Consider the following 14,736-nt stretch of genomic DNA (forward strand, 5'->3'; position numbering starts at 1 on the left):
TCAAGGGGTTGATAATGGGATAAACTGCTTTCTACATCTGGGTCACTGGTTTGAATTCCACATCAGTCAGTGCTGAGAGCTGGTTAATGTCACCTTGAATCTCTTTTTGCAACCTCTGCCAGAAAGAGTGTGATATTAGTCCCATCCCAGGCACTTGGAGTGAGGGTAACCGGCTGAGTTTCAGCTGACAAGCCTCGGAATTGAAGACAGAATGACCTTGTTTCTAGAGACTGCCAATGGGTTAGTGCTGTAACGCATTTGGGCATATCTTGAGAGGTACCATACTGTGTAGGTGGAGGAGTGTTTTCAAGGCAGCATTTTTCAGACATAAAGATTTAGCTGAAAATAGAGAGCTGTGAGAGTTTAAAGTCCTCCACCTTGTTTAAATGCTTCCTGACTCTGGCAATGTTCTGGCAGAACTGTTCCAGCACCCCAACACGGAATTTGCCTCTAAAGGGTACAGGAAGCAGTTCAGCTCCAGATCTGGATTGCATTAACACCCATTCACTTGGAGAGGGCTAACCAATACTTCTTAAATATTGTGAGATCAAAATGATAGTTATATTCTTCACGGTAAGCCGCGAAGACAAAACAAACACTTCTGGGTTTATCAAGACTAGCAGACAGTGGAGAGGGAGCTGCAGTAACTGAGTGCTTAACAGGTACCTTCATGCACAAGTATGGCAGTTCCACAATCACCACGTTTACAGCAATGTTTTGGCAGGCAGGGGGGTGGTTTTATCAAGGGCACTGGTAAGAGGGAGAAGATGATCCCTGCCTGCACTGCTGCCTGCAGCATTTCAGAGCTGGAAAACCTACATGTGCATACCTACAGCAGCCTGGAACAAATCAGAGGGTAGCTAGATGCTGCAGGTGCTAAGAGAAGGCAAAGGGTCCATATCTTGGCTGTCCATAATTCTAAGGCTTGTTCTAGTCTGTCATCATGTACATTTCATTTTGCAGCAGCTGATGCTGGCCTCTCAAACCCATGTTTATAGCAGGTTCCCAGCAGTTTTTTTGACCCCTAGACCTGACTATGGGTCTGGCTATGTCCAAGTCACTTCCCTGGGGAAGGAAGCCCATGCAAATGGACTGGAAAGCAATCAGGAGATCTTCCCATGCTGGTTGATCAGCATACACACTGGATACACTGAACTGCGTGTGGGGCCCAGCCCATACAAGGTCGCTTCTCCTGGCCAGCCCGTGGCCTGCACCTCTGGTTCAGTGAGAGCTGATAAGATGTGGTGGTTTCAAATGTATGTTTGTTGTGATTCAGTGTGTGGCATTAAAACTGGCCCTACAGACAGAAGCAGACATTTATATATGTAATACATATGTACATGTGCTGAATATCCTTTAAGATGGGGCATGTGAAGGAAGGAAAAAACAGTGAATAAAGGGTTGGGTAATGTGACCTTCAGAGGCCAACTTTAAGCGCTATACACAGGATATGAAAAAATTTGTAGTTCATATATTACTACAGTAAGGATGCTAGCTTTATTTTTTCTTTTGTGAACATACAGGATATATGCAAAATCTTTAGGACTCATTTCTGCAAGCTGGTGACACCATAATCATTTAGATACTCCTAAGAAACCTGTGTGACTAAGTGAAAAAGGCTTATTCAGTTGAGCAAGTGTCTCAGGAAGAGATGCTCTAGCGTGCACATTGCAATTCCAAGGCATAAAACTCTTTTTAAAGCCTATTCATTCTTTAAGAGTAAAAATTAAGATACCCGGATCACTCAAATTTCACTAAAATCCAGCAGTGTTCACAGTCTGACACACGCACAGAACAGAAGTATCTCTCTCAGACTGTCACAGGCGATGTAGAAGACTATGCCAGTGGAACAGAACCTTATCACAGGATAATGGTTTTGTCCTGGCTGGTAGAGATAAACATCTTGCCTTCATCTCAGTATTTATTTTTGGAGATATTTATCCTGTATTATCATTCAAATCCAGTGACTTAATTTCCATTAAACCAAGTGACTAATCCTTTTTATTCCACAGGAAGCACCAGGTGCATCCTACAAATGTGCTTAGCCAGTGCTGTCTCATGTACCCTAATGCTTTCTTCATTTGAAATAACATTTTATTTAGCATGTTAGAGGATGGCAGGCTGCACAACGTGACCTTCCAAAGACTTACATCAGTGCTAAAGCCACAAGGGCATTACAGTGAAAGTCCTACTGCCTGTGGTTTATTTCTGCCAAAATTTTATATTACTGTTTCACAGATACACACATTGTGCTAAGATACTGTGAAAAAAAAAATATTAATTGGCTGAAAAATATCCCTTGCAAAGTCTAGGAAGTGTCAGATGGCAGAAGCCTGCAAGTTTTACCTGCCAGAGAAAAATAAGTTATATTTATTAAATGTAACAACTATAAACAATCAAGGTGTGTGCAGTAGAAGTATATAAATTAGGAGTTATTTTATGCTGGCTGTTTGGGACTACATCATTCATATGTAGCATCCCCATAAGCAAACATTTTTTAAACTAATTTTTACAAAAAAAGTATTGCAGTTCTTGGTATAATACTGGGTCCATATAAAAGACAGTTCCTTCATACATACATAGGCTAAAAAGAGAAAACCCCGATGGCTAAGAAAAAAGCCTGTGGAACTATGCAGAAACTGTGATGGCAGAATGTACAGATTCATATAAAGCAGATACACTAAATACCATCAGTCCCACAAAAAACATTTTAAACAACTCCCAAACCCTTCTTCAAAGGGGAATTGAGCAAAAACTTCTCACCTGTGTACCTGTCTGTCAGTTAAAACAAATGGGAATATTCCTTACTGAAGGCACACATACACCTTACTTCTGTAACCTCTGACACACAGCTGAACAGGGAGATCAAAAAATTTAGCACTTTAAATGTGTGTTGTGAGCGTACGCTGCAAGCAAAAACTTTGAGACAATAGAGAAAGATCTTTGTTTTTTCCACTGTTCCTTGCAGGTATGTAACCTTTAAAGGGGATTTTATCCAGACTCTTCAAAGTCCTGGGTCACTTCTTCCTCTATTACAAACATTATATAAATGTATTTCACAATTAGCTGAAGCTTTTCATGTTAAAATATGTATGACAAACAATGGTAATACTCTAAATACAAACATCAGAATAAGTCCCAAAATACTGCGTTTTTACATACAATTTAGATACAGGGCATCTGTTCCAAGTGACACGATGACAGAGCAGAGCTGCAGTTATCACTGGATTTGCGGAGTCAGGGAGCCATCTCTATCTGCTCCCTGCAGCCATGCAAATCCACCTGCTGGAGAGGCTGGTGTGAAAACTGTTTGGAAATTCCCTCTGCAGGACAAAGCTTATAAAACTCCTCCTGAATAGTGTCAAACTGCACTGTTGTCTTTCTGCTGCATGAGAGGGACTTCTTTTAATTGGGTTTTTTTGCATAAAATGGATGGTACGAGAAAAAAGGCAGCAGAGAGTATTTCAGTGCAAGTGCAAAGTGCAAAACCACTAACTTTAAAATTGTCCCCGATGCCTGAACATATCCATTTATACACTAAGCTGAATGTTGGTTTGCCTGTAGGTCAGCATCTCTACAGTGGGATACGGAGACATGTGTCCAGAAACTCACCTTGGCCGGCTGTTTGCTTTCTTCTGCATTGCATTTGGAATAATCCTGAATGGCATGCCCATCTCCATTCTCTACAACAAATTCTCAGACTATTACAGCAAGCTGAAGGCCTACGAGTACACAGCTCTCAAGAAAGAAAGGGGGAAGGTGGACTTCACACGGAGAGCCATGAAGAAAATAGCTGAATGCTGTGGAGAAGGTGCAGCCCAGCCTTTGTCACAGCACTGACACTGTTTGTGCTGTGGATATTGGGAAGCAACAAAGAAGCTGAAGGAGAAAGAACAATAGATCAGCCAAGCTAACTGGGGATAAACTGAAAAGCCAAAAGTAACAAAAGTAGATGATGAAATCTGTTTAGCAGGGGGTTGTTTTCAAAAGAAAAGAGGCTCAGACTAAGACAGAAGATTCGTGCCCCGCCCCACCCCCCCCACCCCCCGGCTTTTCCAAGCACAGCAACTATCTGGAATGACATTCTCAGATTAACCACCCAGAAACTCTGAATAAGACCCACATGAAGATGTAACCCCCTGCTACTGATTAGACCCACAAAAAAGACCCACCATAATCAAACCAAAGGAAAACAAATTGCTGCCATTAAAGGCCAGCTGCCTCACTGCTGTCAAAGCAGTCTCAAAAATTAAACAAATAGAATACCTAATACACTGACTGCATTGCTGAAATTGGTTTTGCACCAGCCAGGAAAACAGCCCAGAGCATCTACCTGAATATTAGCAGCATCTATACTCTTTAAGCTTTCAGCTTGTTTCCACTGTCAGATAGCTATGCTTCACTGTTCCAATCTTATTTTTCAAATGCAGCCCTGCAAATGATTCCCATTTTCATACCTAAGCAAGCAACACACTGCTTTTAGTATTTCCATCACCACCACCTCTATAATCATCTTCCATTATACCAAGAAACAGCGAAGAAGTCTGGAGTCTGAATTGATAAATGTCACTGATAAATTCTGAAAACATTTCCAAACCAAAACCTTCTTTACGTATAGTATTAAGTGATAAACTGTATTTATTTTACAGTATTTAATGTATATGCTTATTGAATTGTTAAGACTAGTAATAGGCCTGTCATGGGACATAAGTGTTAAAGCAGCATTTAAAAAAAAAATCAAATGAAACATGTAATAGATAATATCTCATGAAGAATTTTCATACAAAGGATCTTATTGGCAGTTATTTGTAACTAATTATAAATATAATTTAAAGTCAAGATATTTTGTCTGGTACATACAGCCATTAGGGACACAATTTGGACACCTTAGCTCACCCCCAGTAGTACTTTACCTCCTAAGATTACTGAGCCTTCTTGCACAGCTGGATGCAATTTCTCATGCATCAGAAACTCACCCCAAAACCTATGCAATGAATTAACAAGAACAATTAAATTCAATCAGAATTTCGTGTATTAATACACAGCATATCAGAAGTATTTTTATGTAAAGGCAGTCATACCAGTTTAGAAATAGTAACCTGAATAATAACAGATCTGAAAGGGTAGTTATTTTATTGATACTTGGATAAAAATAGTGGGGGAAAAAAAAAAGCAGCAAAAAGAAGCAGTGGTAACAGTCACTGACTGATATGACCCATGTCTGTTACCCTGCCAGCGCTCTTGCTACAAAACAGCCTGATAGCAGAGATGCATTTTTAAATTCTTGAACTTTCACGTTGTGTCTGTGCTACCCTGCTGAATGCAAATGGCTGCATTCAAATCTCAGAGCCACACTGGAGACAATGGTGTGAAGCTCAGTCCTGGAACATCTGAGGGTGAAAAAGTTCATTAATATTGCCACATCCATGCAAATAGTGTCAAGCATAAGGATGTTTCTCCTTTGAATGGTGAGAAGGTAATTAGTAATCAAGTTGCTCTTCTCATTCTCTACCTCCAGACAAACGTATCATAAGGCCATCTGTCATTTTGTTCTTTAGGAATGACAGTCAGCACTTTGTGTGCTGATCAGCTCTGTTTAAAGCTAAACCATGTCTTTAAGGCAGAGCTGAGCTCTGGGAGTTGAATGGGATAGATGTTTGCTGTTTTGGACAATGCAGCAGGCACAATCCTTGCGCTCACTGAGAAGAATAGCGGCTTTACTTTGGCTCTAGGGATGCTATGAATTTGCACGGCCCTTCTGCACAGCAACAGTTCAAGCAGCTTCCTGAAACCACAGAAGCCTCTCCCCTAGACCTCTGCTGAAGTTCAACAAGGTGGCAGGTTACAAGCATGCAAAAATGCAAGTGTGCTTTATTTCCAAAGTGCAGCTTGGGTTAGATCCATTAAAAGGACTTAAATGTTGGTGATTACTCCGCTTGCCAAGATATGCGACACCCTAATTGATTCTCGTGTCTGAAGGAATCAGTACTTGCACATACCACGCAGATGGGAAGCAGATGCTCAGCTTCGCATGGCAGGCTCAGCACCTTCTTGCCACCTAGAGAAACCCAGAGCCTGAGCACTTACTCTGTGGGGGCTGGACCTCCTCACCGCCTCAGACTTGACACAAATCACCACCCTTCTTTCCACCCCACCTGCCTCACCTGCAGGACCCATTCAAGTAGATGTTCTTCATGACACATAAGGGAATTGGCTTTCCACACAAAATATGAGTGGGAGAAAAGGGACTGTTCTCTCTTTTTATCAGGAGTCAGAATCAAACATCCTCAGCGAGTGCTTTCTTAACTGTCCAACAAGATTTTAATGCACAAGTCCTTACTGTTTTAATACAGCTGTTTCAAATGAACATTTCAAATGAAACAGTCAAATGGCACACATGACGACATCCAAAAATAATGCAGGAGAGCTGTGACATTGGTGACTTGAATGTCACAGGGCTTCAACAATCAAAAGATTTCAAAATAATCAGGTCAAGGGAAAATATGCTTAAACACAAGAAAGATGGGAAATACTATTAAAGCTGAAGTAGACAAGACTTTTTTGTATGAGATGTTAACCTGGCATAGCTAAGGTTTTGAGGAAACAGGGTGAAGGATTCTCAAACCACTGAGAAATGAGAAACCTCACTGAATGTGGACGTGCTGAAGTCTTCCATTTTGACTAATTACAGATACTAATGAGCCCCAGAGGGAAAAGGAAAATATATTCTACCATTATGTACACATCTCTGGTAGACAAAGCAGCAGTCAGTTTATTTGGATGGCCTGGCTTCACTTTAGGACAACTACATGCTGTTTCATCTACTCATTTTAGCCTGGGAATTATTGGGAAAAAAAGAAAAAAAGAAGAAAAAAAGACAAAAGAAAAAAAAAAATAGGGGTGATGGTGGTAGAAATCTAAAGAGCTGTGCCTATATGAGACAGTGGAAAGAAATCCAATTAGAATATGCTTTTGCACAAATCCCTGTCTTAGAAGAACATCACTTTTTCAATGCAGTTCAGCAGCTGTTTGCTTTTCTTGTTCAGAAAGATAGCACTTACAGGAGTAGCTACAGTAAACCACAGATTAATAGGCATCTGGTGCTGTTCTCAGGCTTCTAAGGCGAATAGTAACATTCAGTCTTTAAATACGTATAACTTTAAAGATAATAAACTAGGTATACTTCCAAGTAAAATAATGACTACCAATAAGCCTAGGAAGCAAAAATTGTCACCTTGCTTAAAAAAATAGCTTCAACTGTTTAGAACGTTGTATTTGTATGTTAGGTAAAAATATTTGATTCATGCTTATCTGCTATTTACAATACTTTTGTTAACTTCTTTATTCAGTAATAGATGAATTACATGCCAATTGACTGTAATCCAGCTCTTTATCTTGGATTGAAAAATGCAAAGGTCAGAAGTACTAGCTTTTTATGTACTTAGGTAATTTAATGGAAATATGCTGAGAAAAATTAAAACATTCTACAGGTAGGTATGGAGGTAGATTATCAAGGTTTTTAAATAAAACTTGTCAAAGTGTAATTCTACTCTATAAAATGATTCTGTATTGTCATTCTAACTTCTGGAGCAGATTTGCTGCATTGATAAGTGAAAGTGTTTCACCCCTATTAATAACCATATAAAACAAGTACCATACTTAAAATTGTCGTTCTTTCACTATCACTAATACCTGTTCTTCAGGCCATCATGTACCACTGCAACACTACTTCCTTCACTGCTTCTGGCAGAGGAAACTGCCTGAAAAGCACTTCTGCTACCAGCTGGCAAAGAGCAGGCAGAACCTGCGCTGGCTGCAGAGCAAGCACAGCCAGCCTGCCGCCAAGCACGTCGGTCTGCAGAGGAGCTTCTCAATACTCACACAAGAACAGGCTTGCTCAGTAGGACACTTTTTTTTTTCTTACCAAAAACTACATGCGGAGGCGAAGGCATACACTGCAAATGAATGCAACAGCCCACCCGTGACAAAGGCTGGGCTGCGAGGCGAGGTCTGTGATCAAACCCCGGTGAAGCCAGATCCATACGGATCAAAGGGACTCCGTGCTCCTCGAATCTGTTCTGCCCAGTGCTTGAGGGTCAAGCTGGTCTGACTTCCAAATATCTTAACATTCACCTATTTCTTTTGGGTAAACAAACTGGGGGGTTGGGGGAGGAAAGTTCCAGAAATTCAGGAAAACCCAGGAAGTCACCCACAGGTTGTGAGCACACGTCCCGCTGTGATGGGGGCTGCGATGCCCTTTCAGGCAGGGCAAGGTAGCTGGGTCTCCCTGGGGAAAGGCACGGAAAGGCATGGAGAACTGCTTACTGATGCTGCCCTGAGGATACGGGCTGCCACATCCCCTTGTCTTAAAAACACATAGTGCCTGCTGCTGCCTGCTGCGTCAACTCTGCTGCACCTTCTTCAGGCGCAGCGCACCGACAGCCTGCAGTCCTGTCAGCGGGAGTGTCTACAAGAACGTGAAATTGTAGAACGTGAATCTGTAGTGTAGAATCTGTATCATCATAACTATGGAGTCTAATGCCGCATTTATTACACTGGAGATGAATTTCACTATTCCTTTTTGTTTCTAATAGGAGTACATCTGAATTTTTTTAACATCAGAAAATTAGTCAGGGAACATAGAAGTTCAAGGTAAAGTTACATTACTTGTTGAGTACATTGTTTTAGATCAATAGGGAGTATTGTCCAGGCTTTTGTTGACAGGATTTAACATAAGCAATCAAAACACAGGTATCAACCAACTGTCATTCCACATCGAGGCATGGCAGGCGTAAACTAATGTTGAGTTTCTGTGTATATTTTTTCCATGCAGTACAATGCATATTCCTCTAAATCTTCATGCACCGAAGGGAAAATGGTGCCATTTTATACACAGATTTGAAATAAAAGTCTGGTCATGCAGCTCAGCTAACCTAAAAGTTTAATTTCACCCCTGCAAAGGCAAGGCCTGTTCCTGGCTGTCAGACTTCTTGCTACTTAGCTCGCAGCTTACCATGCAACGCTGCTGTCCAGCTTGTGCTCTGGTGTTCAGGTGAGTTCACCTTTGTTTAGTGGATCTTATGAGCCCGCTAATAGAAATTAATTCAACACTACCACACAGAAATCTTAACTGGTTTGTGAACTGAATCAGCTCAGGGAGTAGCTTGACAAATGCTAGAGCCCCTGTAAGGACGAGGATGCAGGAACATCTGTTCAAAGGCATAAGGAAAAACACTACTGACTCATGCTGCAGCAGGCAAGTTGCCGGATACATCGCACTTGTTAGATCAATGAGGGGCTGGAGGAAAAGAGAAAGACACAAGGTTTTAAGCACACTGCTCCTGCTTTACCTCTTTCCACTGGCCTCCACTACTCTACGCTGTGTTATACTTGCATCGTCCCACTGCAATTTGCTTTGACATTGCTTTTCAAAAGCATCTTTCCTTCAGCAACAATTTCTTTTCCCCCAGTCCCTCCACCTTCAGAAATCTGCAAATACCTGCTTGCCTTCTCCCTGTGTTTCTCTCTGCACTGTCACATCCTTTATTCAAATCCTACCACAAAATTCACCTTCCAAACAAGTCAGATCCTCTGTCTGTGATAAAGCTCACCATTACCGATGCAGATTCACTAAGTTAGTGCCTTATCCTAACTCACTTTCCATACCTGCCTGAAAAGCAAATTTTCATGCATAAATATGGATTCTGTTCATGATCTGTCACACAGAATCCCGAGTAGAACAGTCATCAGTCCAGTGCTAACACAACACTCTCCCTTTGCAAAGATGAAATGCTTTGGGCTTCATTCATGCCCTTTAGTGTCTATTATTACATTTATATTACTAATAATCTAAAGTAAGCTTGGTTTAATGAAACTGTTACATTGCTTATTTCATTTTCACTAAAAAATCCCCACCTTTATACAGGAAACCAATTAAAAACAACAAAAAGCTTCCTAGGTATCATGACCTGGTGCAAGTTACTTGTTAGAAAGCAGGGCCTACGCGCTGCAGCAACTGCAATCTGAGCAGCACCACAATGCCTGAGAGCAGACAATGCACACACAGATTTCCCACCTTAGTGCACCATACAAAATTAAAGGAAAGTATGACTAACAGCAGACATGCAAAGAGCACCCAAAGCAGAAGAAAACAGGGTATTTGAGATGTACCATTATGGTGCTTATACCATTTGTTCTGTCAGTAACTACTGATCTCAAAGGCTGGTGCCAACATGCACTTCTTAATACCTGAGCAGCAAACTAAAGAGGGAAATGTTCAGACAGTGTGAAGCTGAATCATAGTCTGCGAAACCAAAAGGTCCTCCAGCCTGGGCATGACACTGCATAAAATGGGAAATGCAACATTATGTTTGGCATCTGTCATTGATAAGGACATTTTAAAGAGAAATCACTGGATCTGCGTGGACACTGGCGAGCACTACCAATTCTGGCAGGCAGATCCCAGTAGCTCCCTCATTCCTGGGCCTTGGCTAATAAAATACCATGAAATTTGGACTTTAAATGGCCAATTGAACCATTTTTAATTCTTTTGAAGAGAAATCATTCAGACATTTCTCAAATATGCCTTTAAATTGGTACCTCCCTGTTCTTTTCACTGCTTACTGTAAAAAGACTTGGAATTTGAAACAGGCTTTAAGCATTTAAACTCTTCAGATAAAGAGAAAAACCAGAAAAAATGCTTAAGTGGAAAAACTGGTGGCACCAATTTTTAAAACAGCCTTTGAAAGCACTTCAACTGTAAGACTAATTTTGACTGCCATGAAAATTGGTGCTACCACCATGCTGTGAATATGACTTATTAGCAGGTGTGGTGGCACCCAATCTTCTTCATCTAACCACTCACTGGGAGCAGAAACTTTAACCAATGCAACATACTGAACTAACTCCCATATTCCCTTATTACCTTTGTCCACAAAAAACCTTTTATCAGGAATGCTTATAAATCAATACATCTTTAAAATGAAAAGTCCTGGGTTTTTGTTTGTTTGTGGGGCTTGTTTGTTTGTTTTCCCCCACAAGTATCTTGTTTGTATCTGTTTTACAAGGAAAAACTTTTTTATGACTTTTTACTTCAATGCTTCTAGCACCTGTTCATATATGCCTGTATACCCAGAGCTGTCAGCTACCTCCTCTATGGTTTTTATGACTGTCCCACTATTCTAACAAAAGATGCAGTCCATGTAGACACACTCTAGTCAGCACAGGTTGATAAGCTACAGCAATGACAGAGAGAAGCAGTTGTGGGGAAGACAGGACAAATCAGAGAATCTTTAAGATTTTTGTATTTTGTAAAGCACTTTAAGACACATTCTGACTGAAAGAGCATACAAATCCAACAATTAAAACCATCTTCCATGACAGCAGATGACAGATGACTAAATCCACTTCAACCAGTATGGCCCTTGACAAAACTTTAAATACACAACTATTGCAGGAGAAAAGTCACAGAGATATATACTGTTAAATTGGGCATACATAAGGAATTACTGCTGATAACTCAAGACTGAGTTTACCTGGCATATTTTGCATTTTTTTCAGCCATCAGTGGCTTTCCCTTCACTCAGTCCTTCCCTGTAATGCAGCTTGCAAATGATACTCTACTTGCTACTTTGGATGCTACAGCAAAGTTGGGTTACTGCTTTTGCATACCTCTAAAAATCACATCAAGGAAAGCATGCACTGCTGAAATTTGCCATTACAGGGATTGGAGAAAAGATGCAGAACACAGTACAACAGATTTAATTTCTCTTCAATAGATTCATATCTCTTAAACAGCAATCCTTTCTAGTAATGCCTACTTCTCTTTATTAGACGGTTAGTCCAATGGTAACTACCATTAGCAGATCTTGGAAGACTTTACATTTCCTACGAGTCCAGGGTCTCAAAGAAAACAAAGGGCTTTAAAAACCAACAAATTCTTAACAGTTGAAAGAAAGTACCATTTACAGAATGGAGTACATAAGGAAGCAACTCAATACAACAGCTTTAAACCCCAAGCAGAAAACAGGAAAAGTGCTGGAAGAACAGTATGGTTAGAGCAAATGAACTATTGTGGTTTCACAGAGCAGCTGAAGAATGCTGTGCAAAATGGGTGGGTTTTGGCAATGATCTTGAATTTGATAATGCAAACTGTCTAATGAACACTAGAGATTTCTTCTCCCAAGAAGTCAGAAGGAAATGTGTCTTGGTTAAAGCAATGAACACTTACATGGATCTTTTAAAGACGTAAGAAACAAACCCCCTACTTTCAGTATTTGATTAGTACCATTTTATAACTTTTTTTAGACATACCACAGGAACAGTGAAAATACTTATGTAGAAACCTTAAGTACTAAGTGATGTGCATATGTGGATATGGTGTTGTGTCCATTCTGACAAGTGCACAATCTAACCAGACAAGAGATGGACAGGAGTAAAAAAGAAAGTCTCACAGCTTAGGGGTCACAGTCTGCCTGCAATGTGAATATTGTTCTGAAAACGTTCCCCCTTTTTTTCCAGCTACTTCAATCATTCTGCATTTTCTGCTGACCCCACTTTGTCCTCAGTTCTGCATTCAGAAAAAAACTCAAGAGGCACTGTACACATTTTTTGCTTCTAAAGAAAAGATATGTTGGTGGAGTCCGCGGAAAAGGCAAACCACTGCTTGTTCTCCTGCCGTCAGCAGAAAGGGGAAAGCTGGTCCTCTTATACATTACAGAGAGAGGTATTAAGTTGCAATTAAGTACCTATCTGTATACCCCTATTTCCAAGGCAATGCAAAATACACTATTACACACTAATATACACTATTATCAAGGTAATGGGACCTCTGTTTTCCAAGAACCAAAAATAAAATAAACATCACTGCCTTTTTTGTCCTTGACTGGTCTAGCATTCACAATGATTTAAAATTGGTGGTTCACCCTCCAACTTCTGCTACGTAAAGTGAGAGAGGTGTTTGCTCTGGGTGGCCAATGGGACAGTCACTTCAGTTCTGGACAATGGCTTTAAAACAAGAATCCCATAACTCCTGGAACAATCTCTTCTAAGCGAGTGGCGCAGACATGGACACTTACTTGCTGCACATGCACTTCCACTATCTTCTTGGCAATTTAAAAAAAAAAAAAAAAAAAAAAAGTACTGCTAGCTATATTAAGATGCTGGCAATAATTTGAGCAGTTCAGATAATCTAAAGTAGGCAGAAGCCCTTGCCAAGGATATTTCAAACGAGAAAAAGGACACACTGAAAAAAATACTCTTGCTTCAGTCTTTCAAACAGTTTCTCTCAGCACTCACACAGTCATTGAGACCCAGAGCAGACTGGCAGACACATGGCACTGCACCTAACCAGCTTCTTCAGTGGGAAAAATTACTCCACCCTGAAGTAACTTAAGCCACTGAAATAGTCTTTAGTACCTCTCATAACCTCCTTTTCTTCTCCTTCCATTAAGCTATTTCAGAACTTGGTTTCAACTGACGTTAAAGACATACCTTAACAGTAAAATCTCTTGTTTTATCCCCTATAGAAAAATTGTTGCATCTTTAGCATCACCTTAACTGATGTCTACTTAATCAAGACTGGCATTTCTCAAATTGTGGTAAGGAAGATTGGTTGTCAGTCATTCCAAATTGCTACACAATTTAAAACCATACAATCTCAAAAATGCAAATCAACTGCCTGGTAGACATTCAGTTAAAGCAAGCACAATTAAAACATCAAATGACATCCATGCAAGCAGACATTCTTACAGAGCTTTTTGCTATTCAGGTTATCAACATCTATCTTTAGCTATGACTTACTTTCACTGCCCCCTTTAATTCTCTTGATTGGAAATATGTCTGTGGCAGATTCTAAGCATTAGTTTATTCCCCTCAAAACCTGAAAATTGAGAATGGTTGTATCAGATCCCTGCCCCTGCCCCTCCCCCCCCCCCCCATCATTTTACTTTACTATTAATTATTCAGTCACCAATTTGTTGCATAATTGTTCAGGTTTCAGATTTTGGCAATAACTGGGAGTTCTTTAGAGACAGTTCACTACAGTTTAAATTCATTATCTGTTGCTAATTAAAATGATCTGTTTTATTTGTGACAAAAGAAAATCCTGTTACAGAAACTAATGAGCTGCAACCTTTGGTAACTGAGAGGGTGTGTTTACAAGCATGAACACTTAATGCCAATGCCAATCAGGTTTAATTGGGATTAACCTTTCAGTATTTACTACTGTTTATAGGCTTAGGTGGAATTAAAAGGGAAGCACAGTCAGCAAAGTATCAGTAAATCAACAAATGCAAACAGAAACAATGTTAGAAACACTTCTCCTAACTATAAACATTCACATACTGCTTAAATTAACCTAAGTAAAATAAATTACAATTCTAGTCATTATTTTTTTTTTTTAAATTGCCTATTCAGGTACATTGTCCTTTTTTTTGAATAGTAAAAAATGTTCCCTGTAACAGGACCAGGGAGAAGCAACAGGTTACTTATTAAGACGAAACAATGCATTTCATTGCTTTGAGTAAACACACATCTAGAAAATGACTTAAAAATACCAGCACCTGTGTACATAAAGGTGCTCCCTAGAAAACCAGAGTATTTTACCTCATGCTAAGCAGGCAACTCCGAGTCTCAAACCAAGTAATCTGATTTTTTTCACAGGCGCTAAGCTCTGCAGCTCCTGACGGACTGTAGTACTAGTTGTGGATCATCATAACCTCTGACAATAAACTCAGT

General features: G+C 40.1%; 1 protein-coding gene across 1 annotated transcript in view; it reads left to right on the plus strand.

Moving 5' to 3' along the window:
* Nucleotides 1-14,397, plus strand: part of KCNV2 (potassium voltage-gated channel modifier subfamily V member 2) — a 29,343-nt gene extending 14,946 nt beyond the window's left edge. The window contains exon 2 of the mRNA XM_080372091.1: nt 3,565-14,397. Coding sequence (XP_080228217.1) covers nt 3,565-3,840 — 276 coding nt within the window. The 3' untranslated portion in view covers nt 3,841-14,397. The remainder of the gene's footprint in view (nt 1-3,564) is intronic.
* Nucleotides 14,398-14,736: the final 339 nt, after the last annotated feature.

Source organism: Falco punctatus (assembly GCF_963210335.1).
Source record: "Falco punctatus genome assembly, chromosome: Z".
Taxonomy (NCBI): domain Eukaryota; kingdom Metazoa; phylum Chordata; class Aves; order Falconiformes; family Falconidae; genus Falco; species Falco punctatus.